General features: G+C 44.6%; 2 protein-coding genes across 2 annotated transcripts in view; both read right to left on the reverse strand.

Annotated features, from left to right (window-relative positions):
- tma7 (translation machinery associated 7 homolog) overlaps window positions 1-19,929 on the reverse strand; it is a 242,294-nt gene that overhangs the window by 12,757 nt on the left and 209,608 nt on the right. The window lies entirely within an intron of this gene.
- Window positions 6,646-19,929, reverse strand: part of LOC129704762 (copine-9-like) — a 362,839-nt gene continuing 349,555 nt past the window's right edge. The window contains exons 19-20 of the mRNA XM_055648090.1: window positions 13,269-13,342; window positions 6,646-11,820 (exon numbers count right to left, since the gene is read on the reverse strand). Coding sequence (XP_055504065.1) covers window positions 11,629-11,820; window positions 13,269-13,342 — 266 coding nt within the window. The 3' untranslated portion in view covers window positions 6,646-11,628. The remainder of the gene's footprint in view (window positions 11,821-13,268; window positions 13,343-19,929) is intronic.

Below are 19,929 nucleotides of genomic sequence, written 5' to 3' on the forward strand. Positions count from 1 at the left end.
CATAGTAACAGGGAGAACGTACAAACTCCGCACAGACAGCACCTGCAGTGAGGATTGAACCCAGGCCTCTGGAGCTATGAGGCAGCGGCTCAACTGCTGTGCCACTGTGCCGCCCATTTACTTTAGAACCAGTGGGAAGGAATCATTGAAAATGAGAGAAAAAGTTAATGTTCAATCTCCCCCAGGCTCCAGAAATGATTCCCTCTCCAGTTGCATTGTTTATCAGACAGCTTTTCAACAGAGTAGGTAATTTTACACAGGTGACACAAAGTGCTGGAGTAATGCAGCAGATAAAGGGGCATCTCTGGAGAACATGGATAGGTAACATTTTGGATTGGGACTAAAAAGATCCCAATAGAGTCCTGACCCGAAACATTGTCTGTCCTTTTCTCCAGAGCTGTGGCTTGATCCACTGAGTTACTCCAGAACTTTGGGTCTATGTTAATAGCATCTGCAGTTCCTGGTGTGTATATTTCACAGAGGTGTTCTGTTGCATTATTTTATTTGTGTATGGCCACCCCACACTAAAATCCCCCCCAAAACTAAAGTCAAGCCAAGAAACAATAATACAGTTGTTAAGGAAGGAGCTGCAGATGCTAGTTTATATCGAAGAAAGACACAAAATGCTGGAGTAAAGGGGCTGTCCCACTTGGGCGACCTAATTGGTGAGTTTAGAAGAGTTTGAAAAAATGACATGTTGAAGACCTCCTATGACTTTGTAGAAGACCTCCTTCGACCTCCTTCGACTATGTTGAAGACTAGCTTCGGGAAAATTGGACACCGAATAGTGGAGAGTGAAGCCGACCTCCTTCGATCTCCTTCGCCTCCCTTTGACTATGATGAAGACTATCTACGACTACCTCCGACTACCCTCGATTATGTATGACTAACATGCCGACCTACTACAACCTACTACGACCTACGACTAAACCTACGAGTAAACAAAGTATCGATTTTTTCCGTGGCGACCTTAGTTTACTCTCGGGCATTTTTTAACATATTGAAAAAAACGCCGCGGCCTAGCTGAGGCCTCGAGTACGCGGAGACCACTCTCGAGCATGAAGGAGAGTTACGAAGACCTCCTACGACCTTGTGTTGACCATGCTGCGAGTATGAGTCGAGAGCAAACTCGCCAGAACTCTCGGATTAGGTCGCGCAAGTGGGACAGGCCTTTAACTCAGTGGGTCAGGCCGTATCTCTGGTGAAAATAAATAGGTGACGTTTCGGGTCGAGATCCTTCTTCAGATGTGTTCCCCTGCTGTACGGGGATCGCTGGCCGGTGCGGGCTCAGTGAGCCGAAGCCTTAATGCGAGGCTTTTTACACTAATTAATGTGAAATGATGCTTGTTTGGTGCTATGAGTAAAGGGGTAAAGAGATGATGTAGCTTTGGAGCTCCTGTTAAAACTGTGTCAGTCGTGCTGATGCCATATTCAGATAGAGCAGGAGATGGCGCTATGATCATGGTGTCCATATCCACTTCCATTCATTCTCCTTTCTGGAAGCTTTCACATTTTAACAGGTCTGAGTGCCCTCTTGTGGGCAACATATTTCCAGTTTCCCTCTCCCCTGACTGTCTGAAATAGGGTCTCGGCCCGAAACGTCACCCATTCCTTCTCTCCAGAGATGCTGCCTGTCCCTCTGAGTTACTCCACCATTTTGTGTCTATCTTTGGTGTAAACCAGCATCTGCAGTTCACTCCTACACATTTTGTCTGCTCCACTGCAAATGTTTCTGCTTTGAGGAGGTTCGCCTCCTCTCTCCGATGAGAGTTGTGCAACAGTCTCTCTCGCTGCTCCGCCTCAGTGCTGTCCGTTTCACACCTTACATTCTCTTTGCACCCTTCCATATCTCCAGTTTCCCTCTCCCGACTCGGTCTGAAGAAGGGTCTTGACCCGAAACATCACCCATTCCTTCTCTCCAGAGATGCTGCTTGACCCGCTGAGTCACTCCAGCATCATGTGTCTATCTTCGGTGTGAACCAGCATCTGCAGTTCCTTCCCACACATGCAATGTACATCCATGTCGTGGAGAATTCTAGTTACATTCTTTCCTCCCATCTACTCCTCTCCATAATGGCTCAAAGGTTTCTTTATTATCACGTGTACCAGGGTACAGGGAAATACTTTTTTTGCATTCGGTTCAGCAAGACTGTCACCATACATTAGCACAATCCCCCAGTTAGTACAGAATGTACAGAACAGCCCACTGAGTCTACATGCAAGAGGCGCCCTTATAGCGCCATTGTGGCTGCAACTGGCCACAAAGTTTCATTGCAGCCATTGTCTCCATTCAGGTTGTCCCGCAAACTGTCTTCTTTCTCCTTGCACGACCCTCTTCTGCACTTGTTCCCGAGGGGTGCCTCCCGTAATCATAGCACAATGTAGTGTACCAGTGAGAATCACGGTATGCACAAAAGGCCCAATTTCATCTTCTAACCTCACAAAGATGGTGATTTATGCTGTAGAGTCATACTGCGCACAAACAGTAGGTATGTTGCAAAACCTACCTTAAGCGTTGCTGCAGATCTGTCCAAGCCCGTGTGTGCGATTTTGGCGCCGTTGAGAGGGGGGGCGGGTTTAAAACGCGATTTTTCCTAGGCTATTCAAATCGAGGTTGTTCAGCCTACTTAGTTGCTAACGAAAAATCGCTGGGAGATTCTTTCGCTGGAGCTATTTTTAAATTTAATTGGTTAATTTAATTGTTATAGTAGGTTAAAAATTATCCTCTAAACCCGCGACCGCCGACAACGGAACGGATCTCATAGAGGGGACAACGGAAGGTAGGTTGTTTATTTTTACATTAAAAAGGGCTTCTTAAGATCCCTTTATACAAAGTTTTATGTTGCGAGTAGCTAATTTGGGGGCCCTTAAATCCCGCAGTATTTTTCTGGGCATTTGGGGTACAAATTCACTGCAATGGGAACGTTCTAAACCAGTGCGTTCCACAGAGTTCCACAGGATCCCACTCGAAATTTGATTTAAATGGCTATTAATTTACAGCAATTGAACACTAAATTCCTTCCATTTGGACTATAAATTAATGTAAATGAGATTTAATAATCATGTTTTATTGTGAATTCTTTGTGAATGTTATTTGGACACTTAGGCTATTTGAAAATGTTAACCTTTTCTTAAGAAATGGATAGATGTTTAGATCTAGTAATTAAAGTTTGGAATTAGCTATAATTGGGTAACTAACTAATTATATGCTTTAATTTCAGGTCATCCAAGTAAGATTGTTTCATATTTGTTTCAATGCTTCAATCTATAATAACTGAAAATGTCTTTCAGTTCTCTTAATTTTTAAGAAAGTTATGGCCATTTCACTGACCTCGATCACAGCTTTTGTGTTAAGTCAATGGAAAATCAATAGGGAACAAGATGCTAATGTCCAAGTATGAAAATGGCCATAACTTTTTTAATACTGAAGATATAAAAGTGAATTAGGTGTCAAATTAAACTTATTTTTGTGCTTTATCTGATGGGATAAATTGCAGACTTGATTTTTAAAATCTCAAAATTTTGTAACATTGCTACAAACAGGCCCATGCCGACCGTTTATACCTATTTATACCAATCCCATTTATTTACATATTGTCCATTGTATTCCATGCCTTGGTGATTCAAATGTATGTCTAGAAACTTCTTGGACACAGCGCTGGAGTAACTCAGCAGGTCAGGCAGCATGTCTGGAGAACATGGATAGATGACGTTAGATACCTCTGCTTTCATAACTGCTGCAAGAGTACTAATTCTACCAAAATGATCAAATGCTTTAATCTCAACCAAACAATAAGAAGCACTACTAACTGGCCCTTCAGCGATAGAAAGTACTTGTTTATCTGCCCCTATGGAACTGCAGTCATAGCATTATACGCACGAAAACAGACCCTTCGGTACTACTTGTCCATGCTGTCCAAGGTTTCCTAACTGATCCCTGTAAACCTTTCCATGCGCCTGTCTAAATGTCTATTAAACATCATAACTGTTCCCTTCTCAAGCACTTCCAATGACTGCTTGCTCCATGTACCTATCAAAGTTGTCCTCTCAGGTCCCCTTTAAATCTTCCTCCTCTGACCTTTAATCTGTGCCCTCTAGGTTTAGCCTCGCCTACCCTGGGAAAACTGTGAGTATTCATCTTATCTGCGCCCCTCATGATTTTATACACCTGTATAAGGTCACCCCTTAGCCTCCTGTGCTCCCCAGCCGATCAAGCCATCCAGTCTCAGCAGCATCCCTGTGAATCTTCTCCGCCCCTTTTCCAACTTAATGACATCCTTCCTATAGCAAGGCGTCTAGAACTGCACGCAATACTTCAAGATTTCACTAGGATGTCTCACTAACATCCTGTACAGCTATAACAAGATGTTCCAACTCCTGTACTCAATGCCCTGATGGATGAAGATAAGCACACTAACGCCTTCTTCATTGCATTGTATACCTGTGTCTCCTCTTGCAGAGAAAGGTGTACCTGACCGCCTAGGCCTCTGTGTTCCAGATGGGTCAGAGGAGGATGGATGCCAAGAAACCTGATGATATATCATCGAGAATCACATGCGGAAAGGTGTTGCAGTCAGCGAATGACAACTTCCTAATCATAGACCATCCTTTGTCTCTAAAGAAAGAAAAAGTTTAAAGACCGTTCAAAGTCAGGATAAGTAGATATTATAGTTGTAAGATTCCCTTAATATAGGTGGAGCAAGATGAATTCAAGTACCCAGTCCAAGCACTAAAGGGCATTGTAGCATAGGAGAACTCCATTAAATGACTCGACATCTTGCAGTGTAGGTAAGTCCAATTAAATCCTGCTTACCCCAATGGGAATCTTGTGCTGACAGTAACGAGAATTAATTCTGACAAAGGTTCTTTGACCCTGAAACATTAACTGACTTCTCTTTCCGCAGATGATGCTTGAACGGCCAAATTCTTTCAGCATTTCTTTATTTGTTTAAGATATCTCAAGTGTTTGGCACCCAATGAATTACTTATGAATTCAAAAGCCCTGATAACTACTTGTGTATGGCAAAGAGCCACACAGCAATGAGTAATCAGTCATTCTGCCTTGGGTAGTATCTGCTGAGAAAAGAAGAAAACAGAACTCCTCTGCTCTTCCCCTAAGAATGCCCTTAGGCCTGTAGAAACAAGGAACTGCAGATACTGGTTTGCAAAAAAAGACACACGGTGCTGGAGTAACTCAGGCAGCATCTCCGGGGAACATGGATAGGCGATGTTTAGGGTCGGACATTAAGTCTGCCTGAAGAATCAGTTGGACCCTCTGTTTAATGGATCATCCAAAGATCTAACAATGCAACATGTTCTCAGGACTCCACTGAGTGTCGTACTAGTTAATGCGTTCCAGTCATGGAATGATACCAATTGGTGTTCTGAGGACAATTTCCGTTTAAACCACAGGGTGCGATCGAGTGTAACAATAGCATTAGACTCAGACCTATATTACTCTCGATTGACTATGATGGAGAATAAAATAGGCCCTGCCTGAAGCCTGTGATCCCATAATATATCCAATGGCTGGTTAAGTATAATTGCTCCCAATACTTATGTGCTCTTATGTTGCACACATAAGGTCTTGATATTTTATGGAAACATGTGGCTTTTAATTGTTCTATTAACACTGTGCAGCTGTATTATCTAGGAACTGAGAAGCTACTGGATAGATGGATTGTGCTGCTTGCTGTACACATAGGTAATCTATGGGGCATTATAAATATTTGCATTTAAGTAGTACCATGGAAAACTGCTGAAACTTATATCAAATAATTGCTTTTGGTTAGGGACAGGCGTGCAAACGCGGCAGCATTCTGAGGCGGCATTGTTTTGCAAGTTTTTTTTGCATAAATAATTTTGGTGGGGAGGTGAATGATGAGGAAAACACTGAATTTTTATAATTGTATTTTAAGAAAAATGTATTATTATCTGTATTGCATTTAAGGGGCCTGTTATGCTGCTAGAAGTAAGAATCACATGGTTCTGTTGTCAGTTCATATGACCAATGCACATTCTCATCTTTTGACAAAGGGAAGGACTTCTGCTTTTTAAATACTTTCATTTAGTTTTAGATCTGAAGACAAAGTTCTGAGTCATAGACTCAGCAGGTCAGGCAGCAGCCCTGGCGTACATGAATCTTCGCGTTTGGGCCCTTCTTCAGACTCTTATTTGGATTGGAGAAGGGTCCTGACCTGAAACGCCACCCATCCATGTTCTTTAGGGATGCTGCCTGCCCGCTGAGTTACTCCAGTAATGTGTGCCCCTTTTTGTAAACCAGCATCTGCAATTCCTTGTTTTGACTAGTTGAACATCCCTCATCTATCTGACCAGACAGAATCTTCCTTGATTTAACGTTGAATGAAATAAATGAATGTTGATAACAACTTAACAGGAGATGTACAAATCCTGTAAAATGTTGCCTATCGTGGTTATAATTTAACACCTGAATCACCTTTCAAGCAGTGAATGATCAATTCAGTGATTATTTGACAAGGAAACACTTTAACTATGCAAGGCACACAATGTAACAAATTGCCCGACGAAGTTCAATCAGGCAATCTTTGCCCGATTCAGTTCAAGAACAGCTTCTTGCCAACAACCATTAAGCTCTTGAACATTACACAATACAACATTAGACGCACAGTCTCTTACCCAGAGTGGCAGAATCGAGAACCAGAGGACATAGGTTTAAGGGGAAGGGGAAAAGATTTAATAGGAATCTGAGGGGTAACATTTTCACACAGATGCTGATGGGTGTATGTAACGAGCTGCCAGAGGAGGTAGTTGAGGCAGGATCTATTGCAATGTTTAAGAAACTATTAGACAGGTACATGGATAGGACAGGTATAGAGGTATATGGGCCAAACACATGCAGGTGGGACCAGTGTAGATGGGATATGTTGGTCGGTGTGGACAATTTTAGCTGAAGAATCTGTTTCCACAGTGTATGATACGACTAATCTCAACTATGATGTTCCACAGACTGTCTTTGGTTGCGTTAATATGTTTGAGTTATTTTTCGCACTACTAATAATAATACATTTTATTTGTGGGCGCCTTTCAAGAGTCTCAAGGACACCTTACAAAAATTTAGCAAGTAGAGGAAAAACATGTAAGCGGAATGAAATAAATAGTAGAGACATGACTAGTACACAAATTAAAGACAGAATTCAATTCAAAACACAATGTGAGGCAATTCAAGCACAGATGAAAAGGGAGGGGGACGTGGGGCTAAGGATAGGCAGAGGTGAAGAGATGGGTCTTGAGGCGGGACTGGAAGATGGTGAGGGACACGGAATTGTGGATCAGTTGGGGGAGGGAGTTCCAGAGCCTGGGAGCTGCCCTGGAGAAGGCTCTGTCCCCAAAACTGCGGAGGTTGGATTTGTGGATGGAGAGGAGACCGGATGATGTGGATCTGAGGGACCGTGAGGGTTGGTAGGGGGAGAGGAGGTCAGTGAGATATGGGGGGGGGCAGATGGTGGAGGGCTTTGTAGGTGAGGACCAGGATTTTGTAGGTGATCTGGTGGGAGATGGGAAGCCAGTGAAGTTGTTTGAGGACTGAAGTGATGTGATGCCAGGATTTGGTGTGGGTGATGAGTCGGGCGGCTGTGTTCTGGACCAGTTGGAGTCGGTTGATATAGGTGGAGCTGATGCCAAGGCGAAGTGAGTTGCAATAGTCCAGTTGGGAGGAGATGAAGGCATGGATGAGTCTTTCAGCAGCGGGAGGTGTGGTTATTATAATAATGTGGTTGTTAATTAATTATTTTTTCTTTCTTATATATTATCGATGTGTATTGCATTTACAGGTCTGTTATGCTGTAACAAATAAGAATTTCATTATTTTGGTGTCGGTACAAATGACAATTAAACATTTTGACTCATGAAGAGATGTAGATATTTAGTCGATTGGGGAAAAAGAGTTTTCAGGTCTTTCAAAGGAGGTGTGTTTTGATTTTGTTGTTTATGGTTCCAGAGGTTTGCATGGGGAAGCATTGTAGATATGAAAGATGGTGAGTAATGATGGCTGTAACTTACTGTGGTGGCAGAGTCTGATCATAGTCTCCAGGTTCACTAATAAGGAATGCATACATGTCAGGTACCAATGAATTATTCAACCAGCATGAGGCAAAAGACTTTAAGAAAGGAGGCAAAGAAAAAACATTTGTATAAAAGTCACTCCCACCCTTATATATTTTTTTAATAGATTCATAATGCAAAACACAAATATCATTGGGCATGACCTCGAGTTGGCATTGTATTGATGTGCTCCATTACAGAATGGCAGGAGTTGACGTCTTCAGTTTTCTTTCCTGTCAATCATCATTTTCTCCATTTGAGAGATGACTAATATCAGCCTCATCAGCAGGGCAAGACAGTTGCTTCCAGATGTCTGGAAGGATTATGGGCTGAACGCAGGCAGGTAGGACCAGCGTAGATGGGATATCTTGGTCGGCGTGGACAAGTTGGGCCGAGTTCCGTGTTGCGTGACTCCATGACTCTAAAGCTACGTAGCAGTGTTCTGCAAGATACACTTGCGGCGCAAATCCACAGGAAACATCAACTATTCACAAAGCAGTGCGGCCCCAGGGTTGTGGATATTCAATGGAATTGCACCCTTACAGTGAGGTCTTGAATATCCAAAAGCCACATTCCAGGTTAGCTACTACAGAACACTTTCAATGCATAATAGTGTGGTTAGGCAATATGGACGGATGCACAGTGGAGGTCCAACACATTACTTTGCAATAGGGATTAAAATAACTAAGTTCCGCAGATGCTGAAAATCCGAGGTATAAACAGAAAATACTACAAATAATTCTGCTTCTTGGTTTTCGATCTATAACATTCGCTATCCGTAGATGCTGCCTAACCTTCTGAGTATTCTCTGATTTGACATTGTAGACTTCGAATTTGCTTTTCCATTAGATCTTAATATGCAAGTCTTCGAGTGGTGATGAGAGGAAGGAAATATCCCACCAAACTACTGCACTATCTGCCTTGTTGGTCTTGGGGTGTAAAATGTTGATTGGTACAGGACGCAATTTAAGGTAACAGAGATGTGACCATAACGTTTAGAAAGAGCGCTGGAAAATGAACAGGATGTTGAACTGACTGCTATAGTGCAGAACCAGCAGCATAATTGTGCAGCGGTAGAGCTGCTGCCTAACGACCCTGTCCCACTGTACGAGTTTATTCAAGAGCTCTCCCGAGTTTAAAAAAAAATCAAACTCATGGTAAGCACGGATAATGAATGTAGCAGGTACGTCGGAGCTCGGGGACGTCTCTTAGCGGCTCGTAACGCTAACGGCAAGTACTTGGAAAGACTCGCTAAAAGCAGGTAAGCTCGGGAAGACTCGTGAAGATTTTTCAACATGTTGAAAAATGTCCACGAGAGCCCCGAGTACCGACGAGCAGCCATTACCGTAAATCTCTGAGTTTGAATCAGGGCAAACTCAGGAGAACTCTTGAATGAACTTGTACAGTGGGACAGGGCTTTTACAGCGCTAGAGACCCAGGTTTGATCCTGACCCCGGCGCTGCCTGTGCCGAGTTTGTACGTTCTCCCTGTGACTGTGTGAGTTTTCCCGAGTACACCGTTTTCCTCCAACAGTCCAAAGACGTATAGGTTTGTAAGTTAATTGGCTTCTGTAAATTGTCCCTAGTGTGTAGGATGGTGGTAGTGTGCGGGGATCACTGGTCGATGTGGACTCATTGGATGGAAGGGCCTGTTTCCGCAATGTATCTCTAATCTAAACTAAAACTAAGCAGTATCACATGTATACATCACAAAAAGGCTTCTTTTCATTTAGATGTAGGAAGTTGCCCTTGAATATTCTAAGTAGCAGGAGACTGCTGATGTTTTCAGGAAGGTTTAGATGGCAATCTAACCTCAGGGGAAAACATTACTCTTGTGGTTCATCAGTGGTTGCATAAACCATGATGCATGGCAAAGGGACCTCGTCATGGCTTATCGAAATAGTTTCTGAATCGATCGGGGATAATAATGTGACTTGAGGCATTGTATGGGCAATGGAAACACAATAAAAATACCAGGTCCAACAGTGTGAATGCTGATAATGGAGGGCTAATGTACTGATGGGAGCCCTGCTGTAGATGGACTGGAAGAAGATTACGGAACTGCCTTGTGAATCCTTTCATGAACTGTATGCGGGTTGTGTTGGCAGAAACTACAGATGCTGGTTTAAACCAAAGATAGACACAAAAAATTGAATAACTCAGTGGGACAGGCAGCATCTCTGGAGAGAAGGAATGGGTGACCCTTCTTCAGACTCGTTCTTACAGGTTGACATTATTCCATCCGTCTCTGGATTTTAGAGATACAGCGCGGAAACAGGCCCTTCGGCCCACTGAGATGGCACCGACCAGCAATCACCTCGTACACTAGTACTACCCTACACACTAGGAACGATTTACAATTTTACCAGTCAATTAACCAACAAACCTGTACATCTATGGAGTACGGGAGGAAACCAGAGCACCCGGAGAAAACCCATGTGGTCAAAGGGAGAACATACAAACTCCGTACAGGTAGCTTGGTTTGTCAGGATCGAACCCGGGTCTCTCGTGCTGTAAGGCAGCGACTCTACTTCTGCACCACTGTGCCGCCCTCTGTGGCCTGGATTGGAAGATGATTAAGGAACTGCCCAATGATTGCTTTCATGAACTGTACATGGGTTGGCATTTTTTGCATTCATCTCCAGATATTCGTAGAATGCTAGTGTTGACTGTCTGGTGGTTGAATCCTGAGCTGCTGATTTCAAAGCTTATCGGAAGATGGGATTGATTGATCGGTAAGGTTTAAAATCCATGTGGAAAAAACTTGGTGTTCCACCCTTCTGCAGAGCACATTGATGTCAATGAAATACAAAATCAATGTTAACTTATCAAAAAGAAACAAAGATATTCCTTGTCGAGGGGGATGGGTCATGTGCAGGCAGATGAGATTAGTTTATCCTGGCACTGTTGCAGGACTAGAGGGCGTGAGCTATGGGGAGAGGTTGAGCAGGCTAGGATTCTATTCTTAGGAGCGCAGGGTAATGAGGGGGTGATCTTCTTGTCCTGTGTCCTTCTTGATTCCCCTACTCTGGGCAAGAGACTCTGTGCGTCTACCCGATCTATACCTCGTGTGATCATTTTCGTTCCTGTGCTGTACTTTCCCTAATGTTCTATGTTGTAGTTGCCTCTGTCAAGTACCGATTACAGAGGGCAGCTTCACGATGCAGCATCGATGGGGGTTACTGCTGCCACTGGCGTCTGAACTAATATGACAGGAACACTGCGTAAACATCAAAAGCTCATTTACAGGCAACTGGAGGAGGAGAGCATAATTATTTGTGGCAACACCAAGTGGAACAGAGTAACCAAGCTATAAACTGGAAGTGATAGATGGACTTCATCCAATATATGTCCGTTATTTCCATCCATGAAGACCACGATGATATCAGCAGCTGGAATAGATAGGGCCAATATTTCTACAATGGAACAGAGGCAAGTTCGACAACTGTCCATATCTCTCTCTCAAACACGTGTACACTGAAGTTCCAATTGGAATTATATTAAAAGCAGTCTATAAGTACAATGATGAAAGAGAGAGTGTTTGTCCTCAGATCCTTGTGTGGAATGATTGTTGTGAGGCGGATGTGTAGGAGGGAGGGCCAGGCCGAGGCTTTAGGTCTCTTGTCTTCATGTAGGAGAGCAGCTGATCTGGGATTTCCGCCAGCACGTCCTTAGCAAGCCGAGCCATACTCAAGACGTGGTTGCCAGAGCGATCGACATAGTCTCGGAATGGGACAAACTGAAAAAGACGTCACAACAATGGAGTTAACATTGGTGTCACTAATTCATCAAAAGTAGTCTGGAGGCACATTTGAATCTAATCAAGAGCGGAACTCGCTATCAAAACATGGAGGGGACCGGGGAACACAATTTTTTGGCGGCCGCGCACACACACACACACACACACACACACGCACACGCACACGCACACACACGGCTTCGGAGGCTCAATCCAGCGCTAAATGCAGCTCAACTCTGCTTGTCTCATCGGGTTAACTACATCCCTGTCTGGACTGACGGGACACCAGCGCTGCTTCGCCACGCTGGGCCATATTTCCCGCAAGTCCAGGAAGGCTGTAGACTCACCTGGCGGGGCAGGCAGAGTTGTGCTAGATTTTCCGCCCCTGAATCTAATAGTCATCAATGTTGCAAAAGAAAGACACAAAATCCTGGAGTAACTTAGCGGGTCAGGCAATATTTCCGTCTATATCTCTCATGGCCCTTTCCCCTGACTCAATCTGAAGAAGGGTCTTGACCCAAAATGTCACCCATTCACATTCACTGGACTACACAGCAGAGGATTCAGGGAGAAACTCGGAACAATGGTTCAATCTCCACGTTTTCACCGGCAGGCATGAATGAGGCAGCTTGCAGATGCCTTTTCTCTTGGCTACTTTCATGGGGATTTCATCTTTTGACTTCTTTCCTTAAACTGCTCCTCCCTTATACTCACACCATTGGTCAAATCGCTTCCTCACAGAGCATTTCCACTGCCAATCGACACAGCCATTTTCCCTTGCTTAAACATAGTTGCTCAAAATGAAATAATTGCAAAAAAAAAATGTATTTTAACATTCCCCCTGTTTATTCTCTCACGACACAAGGAGCAGTAGCTCTGAAATTAAACCTTTATTCCCGGAGGCACCAGGTTCATCCCAGAGTGGTGGCAATCCGAGTTACATGTGATATATCCCATCGTTGATATTAGTCTGCCTGTCCTGCAGTTTGCACATTTACCCCTCTCCCTTGGATTGTTTGCTTTATTCCCTTATCATGTATCTACGCACAGTAAATGGCTTGATCATAATCATGTATTGCCTTTCTGCTGACTGGATAGCACGCAACAAAAGCTTTCCACTGTACATCGGTGTACACCCGACAGTAAACTAAACTGAACTGGATCGTCGGAGAGTGAGAGAACTTCACATCCAGGGAGGAATAGCAGATTGTGGCCAACACTTCCATGACTTCTGCTCGGTACCTTAGTCCTCAGACAGGATAACTTGGCTAATTAGGGACTTGTCTCAAGACGCAGCGATGTAGCAGGTTTTCGTGGTCGCTTCCCAGGAATTACTGCCCCTCTTTGCCCAAAAGCTTTGGTCAAATTCCCAAATGAAGGAATTGAACTTGCATTCCGTCAGCCAAATAATAACACAAACACCATATCCCGGGTGTAATACTTATTACCTGCACAATATCACGCTCAGCGTATCGACCCCTGGAGGAGATTCGAACCTCGTCCCCATCCAGCTCCTCCATTGCTGTAAAAAAAAGATGGGATGATGAGTGTATTTTATTTCCCTACCCTCCACTCACCCTTGTCTCAGACCACAGCTCTAAAAGATCATACGATCATAATATCATAAGATCATAAGTGAGAGGAGTAGCATTAGGCCATTCGGCCCATCAAGTTTACTCCGCAATTCAATCATGGCTGATCTATCTCTCCCTCCTAACCCCGTTCTCCTGCCTTCACCCCATAACTTCTGACACCCGTACTAATCAAGAATCTATCTATCTCTGCCTTAAATATGTCCACTGACTTTGCCTTCTGAGGCAAAGAATTCCACAGATTCACCACCCTCTGACTAAAGGCTAAAGATGTCACACAGAGTTTGTTTGTTGGTTAGCTTACCAGCAAAGATCATCAAAGGTCATACATGTTTCTATGATTAACCAACTACTTTTCAGGAGAGAACAATATAAATGTAACAATGAAGATGGCACCAAAGTTTAGTTTAGTATTGTTCATTGCCACGTGTACCGAGGTACAGGGAAATGCTTTTGTTGTGTGCTATACAGTCAGCGGAAAGACTATACATGATTACAACCGAGCCAACCACAGTGCACACCGAAGATGGACATAAAATGCTGGAGTCGAGACCCGAAACATCACCCATTCCATCTTTCCAGATATGCTGCCTGCCCCGCTGAGTTACTCCAAGCATTTTGTGTCTATCTTTGGTGTAAACCAGCATCTGCAGTACCTTCCGACACACATCCACAGTGTATAGATACATGATACAGGGAATAACATTTAGTGCAAGTGAAAGTCCAGTAAAGTCTGATTAAAGATAATCCCATCAGGAAGATAGTAGCTCAGGACCGCTCTCTAGTTGCTAATAGAATCGTTCAGGTGCCTGATAACAGTTGGGAAGAAACTGTCTGAATCTGGAGGTACGTGTTTTCACACTTCTGTACCTCTTGCCTGATGGGAGAGGTGAGAAGAGGGAGTGACTGGGATGGGACTGGCCCTTGATTATGCTGGTGGCCTTGCCGAGGCAGCGAGAAGCGTAGATGGAGTCATTAAACGGGAAATGGTTTGCGTGATGGTCTAGGCTGCGTCCACAAATTTTCTGCAATTGTTTTGCGGTGGCAACAAAGAACACAATAAAAACCTTGCAGCTAAAGTGACTGGTCATTAATCAGAAGAATGTAAGGCTTCCATTTGAACATAAGATCCATTTCTGCAGCTGTTAACATTGGCAGAAGAACTGCATGGAAACTCCTTGGCAATGCAGCAGCCACCATCCAGTACAATCTTAAATTTTTTTTTTCTCACCCTAAATTGTGCCTTTCGTTAAAAAAAAAGAGATGACAATCAGCATAAAGGGAAGTCGTGGAACTGTGTGTAATGCACAGAAATGGTTTCATTCTCAGGATTTGCTTGTGCCCGTGACATAGCATCTGCCACAGCGAAAAACCATGTTCTCAGAACAAGCAGCTAGCCGCTATTGAGAAGGTGACCATGACAGTGAAGGTTTGTGCATCTGGCAGCTCCCACTCGGACACGTTTGCAATCTCTTGCAGTTTGCTATCCAACACAGTGTCGGGTCAAAGAGGTTCTCCTCTTCCACGACAGCTGACTGCTTCGTCCGCTCACCAGACCCAAGCAGAGGGAATCATGCAGCTTTGAGAAGGCTGCAGATTTCCATACGGTGCAGGGCTCCATAGACTACATGCTAACACTCTCCTGTACTGGGACTAGCATGGGTACATTTCCCACAGTGTCCATCTGCAGTGTGAACAAAGGCAGTGTGTTATGCAGGGGTAGTTTTCAGTTAGTTTGTTTAGTTTATTTGCAAGTGTACCGAGATACAATGAAAAGTATATATATGTGTGTGTGTGTGTGTGTGTGTGTGTGTGTGTGTGTGTGTGTGTGTGTGTGTGTGTGTGTGTGTGTGTGTGTGTGTGTGTGTGTGTGTGTGTGTGTGTGTGTGTGTGTGTGTGTGTGTGTGTGTGTGTGTGTGTGTGTACATAGACACAAAATGCTGGAGTATCTCAGCAGGACAGACAGCATCTCTGAAGAGAAGGAATGGGCAAAGTTTTGGGTCGAGACCTTTCAGTCTGCTGCCTGAGTTACCCCAGCATTTTGTGTCTATCTTCGATGTAAACCACCATCTACAGTTCCTTCCTACACACACACACACACATATATGTATACATACACACACACACACACACGCACACACACACATACACACACACACACACATATATGTATACATACACACACACACACACACGCACACACACATATATGTATACACACACACACATATATGTATACACACACACACATATACACACACATATATATATATATACACACACACACATACACATAAAAACAAACAAGCAAACAATAATAGTGAATAGATAGTTGAGATATATCCCTTTCTGATCAGTGCATTCTAGTAATCACAACCCCTATGCCCCATACACTATAACTTCCAGGCCCTCCTCCAGTCACACCCTAGGTTAGTTTCAACCATAATCCAACAGCCAACGTCACCACAGAATTAACAGGAAAAACCTAACATGAACAAAATTGTTCTATGTTCCACAGGGGTGAGCTCATCCATCTCATGCATTCACTTAGTTTAGTTTGGAGATACAGCATGGAAACAGGCCCTTCAGCCCACCGAGTTCATGCTGACCATCGATCACCAATTCAGACCAGTTCTATGTTTAACTGCTTTCGCATTCACTCCTTACACACAAGGGGCAATTTACTGAGGCAAATTAACCCACCAACCCTGCACGTCTTGGGATGTGGGAGGAAACCAGAACACTCGGAGAAAACCCACTCTGTCGCAGGGAGAACATGCAAACACCACACAGATAGCAACTGAGGTGAGGGTAAAAACCAGGTCTCTGGCACGGCAAGGCAGCAGTTCTACTAGCTGCATCACTGTGCCATTCATGCTGCCTGAGTGCCCAGTTCCCTTGCGTGGTGCTATTTTATTGTGGGTGGTGCATGGCTGCAGATTTCCAGCGATGGGCACTGAAGATGACGTAAACCTTGAACCTATAAGGCAAAGGTACACATACACCGATGGAGGCTCAAGGTTTAGGTCATCGCCAGTGCCCATCGCTGGAAATCTGCAGCCGTGCCTTGCGGTAACCCACTAGTCACTGCCTTCCATTCTGAAAGGGACCCGTTAATCCCTACTCTTTGTTTCCTGTCTGCTAACCAATTTTCTATCCATGTCAGCACTCTACCCCCTATAGAGGTGCACAACCTTTTATCCGAAAGCCTTGGGACCAGACACTTCTCGGATTTCGGAATTTTTCGGATTTCGGAATGGAAGATTTTTAGCGTAGATTAGGTAGGTAGCGCGGGCGGCTTGAAAAGTCTGGAGCGGCTGCCTCCTCCCCGGAGACCGGGGAATCATTGTAAATCATTGCTTAAATGTTAGTCAGTTAGTTTGGAGGGATTTTATGTGGTGGGGGGGGTGAAGGGGGAAACTTTAATTCTTAGTCCCCTACCTGGTCGGAGAGGCGGGGAGCGGGCAATGCCTTACCGGGTCGCCGTGCAGTAAGCTCCGGAGCGCTGTGGCCGCCGACTCCCAACATCGCGGAGCTGGGGCTGCGGGCGTCCGGCCGCGGGCGGCGCTGGATTTGGAGCGCCGCGCAGCCAGGGGTAGAGTTGCCGGGGTCGGAGCTCCAACCGGCGCCGCACGCGGCCGGACGCCCGCAGCCCCAGCTCCGCGATGTTGGGAGTCGGTGGCCACAGCGCTCCGGAGCTTACTGCACGGCGACCGGGTAAGGCATTGCCCGCTCCCCGCCTCTCCAACCAGGTAGGGGACTAAGAATAAAGTTTCCCCCTTCACCCCCCCACCCCCTTCACATAAAAGCCCTGCCCCCAAACTAACTGACTAACATTTAAGCAATGATTTACAGATGTTTAAGTGTCTCCCCGGACCTGGGTTGACCGTGGGTCATTTCGGGTCAAGTTTGGCGCCAAACGCGAGCTTTAGTGTGCAGACGAAATCCTGGGAAAAATGTCCGGTTTTCGGAGCTTTTCAGTTTCCGGAACTCTGGATAAAAGGTTGTGCACCTGTACCATGTGTCCTAATTTTGCCCACTAATCTCCTATGCGGGACCTTATCAAATGCTTCCTGAAAGTTCAGGTACACTACTGGCTCTGCCTTGCCCATTTTCCTAGTTACATCCTCAATAAATTTCAGAAGATTAGTCAAGCATGATTTCCACTTCGTAAATCCATGCTGACTCGAACCGATCCTGTTACTGCTATCCAAATGTGCTGCTATTTCATCTTTTATAATTGACTCCAGCATCTTCCCCACCACCGATGTCAGACTATCAAATGGATGTCAAATCAGCTGTATGCTCTGGTCAAAACATTTACTGACATTCACTACCAAAAACAATGCATTATTTGCAGTAGATATTATTGGAAACTAAAGATTGGAGCATATCACTTCACTTGGGGACAGTGGTGATAAAAATAAATTTGCTTGCAAAAAAATTGAAGAGAAACAGAAAGATATTAAAGTTGATAATTTTCTCTTCAAATGTTTCATTTTCAGGAGACATTATGGTTTCGCCTGAGCCTCTAGGCCTCATTGTTGACCACTGGCCATTCATAATAAACTTATTACTTGGTCCAGGACAGCAATTCTATTAAGACAGGAAGGGAGATGCCATCAAATGTAAATTAGTTATTCTTGCAGTCCATCTTCAATCGCTGTCGATCTGTGCACTGATGAGATGCCTGGCTGGGTCGTAAGTCCTGTTTTTAACGTAGAACATCCAACTATATGTTGTCCTGAGGACATGTCTCAACATGACAGGAGAGGACCACCAAAGCTGCAAGATGCCTCAGAGCAAGATCCTTGTGTGGTTTCCACCAGCACCAGCTGAATGTGTTTGTCATTGTCTCATGAGGCCCACAGCCCCTTCATGGTGTTGCTGAGAAGCCCTGAATGACGTGCCGTGCTTCTTCTCTAGGTCTACCTGGAATACCTTGTCCCTCAGCATTGCCTTTTAATAGATGTGCAATAACTTTTCACTTCATTTCCCAGAGTATTTAACAACCTAACATAAACAGTGAGGTTTACTCTCCAACGATGACTGTACAATTTTCCCCGAAGGCCGATGTCTCTGAATTCCCCTTGCTACAGAAATGTTCAGTTGTCGTGTTTCACTCCTGTATTTCGGAGTCTTTTGGGGCTGGCACGGTGGCGCAGCGGTAGAGTTACTGCCTTACAGTGCCAGAGACTCGGGTTCGATCCTGACCACGGGTGCTGTCTGTATGGTGTTTGTACTTTCTCCCTGTGGCCTGCGTGGCTTTTCTCCAGGTGCTTCAGTTTCCTCCCACGCTCCAAAGACGTACAGGTTTGTAGGTTAATTGCCTTCTGTAAATTGTAAATTGCCCTTCCTGAGTAGGATGGTGCTAATGTAAGGGGTGATGGAAGGTCGGCGTGGACTCGGTGGGCTGAAGGGCCTGTTTCCGCACTGAAACTCTAAAGTCTAGAGTACAAGGATTGGCAGGTTTCTAACACCACATACAACAATGAGCCACTTCACTAGAACTCCTGTTTTTAACTGCAGCTTGTCAGCGCGTAAGATTCAAACATTGTTATTAAGCACGATTCCCCAAAGACTACCTCCACCCCAAGAGTGCACAACGAGGACTTCAGCAGCAGAATGAATGGGGTGCCACGACTTATTATCCTTCACAGGTTGTGGATTAATTGGAGTCCTGTACTGGTTGTCAATCATACCTGTAAATGTGGAAGGGAGTCTGGCTGGAAGGCAGCCAAGCTGACTACTCTTTCATCAAAAAATTGACAAGCAAAAAATAGCACCTCGCCGCTCTATTCTCATTGCAAAAGTGCTGCCGAAACTGCTCCCGCCTCAGGCTCGAAGCCAACAATTCCAATTAAAAAGTCTAAAAAGCGCTGTTGTTTGAACGCAGGCCACCAGCTGATCGCACCGGCTGCTCCAGGGAGGGGAGGAAGACAGGCTTTGCTTGCAGGCTATCAGTGAACTTCAAAGGCACAATGCTTTTCCTTATTGACAGTCAACAAGGTCTTTATTCATCCCCAGCTCCAAACAGAATGGAGAGAGCGCAGTGAGGTGTTCTAATAGTAGTAATGCACGGGGAGTTGGGAGATTTGCACAGGAACAAGCAAACCAATGGAGAAATGTAAAAACTAATTGCAAACACTAAAGAACTTATTATCACAATCCATTCAATTGTTCCCTGTTTTTTAAATTAGTTTACAATGTTCTGTTCCTATCAGTGGTAATCCTGCCCATTCCACGTTTGCGATAATCACTGCATAAGATCGCACTAGGGTTAAGGTTACAGGTGAATGCTGAGATATTATACAAGGGAGCAACACCCTGGGTATAAAGCATTCAGGTTTCCTGGTGGATGGAGGACTCCCATCTTCTGAAGGCTGACCCCACAAAGGTGGAAACATGTTCCAATCAATGTCTGTGTCCGTGTGGAATTCTCTGCCATGGAGGGCAGTGGAGGTCAATTCACTAGATGCTTCCAAGAGAGAGTTAGATATAGGTCTTGGGCTAACGG

This window comes from Leucoraja erinacea, chromosome 16 (genome assembly GCF_028641065.1).
Source record: "Leucoraja erinacea ecotype New England chromosome 16, Leri_hhj_1, whole genome shotgun sequence".
NCBI lineage: Eukaryota > Metazoa > Chordata > Chondrichthyes > Rajiformes > Rajidae > Leucoraja > Leucoraja erinaceus.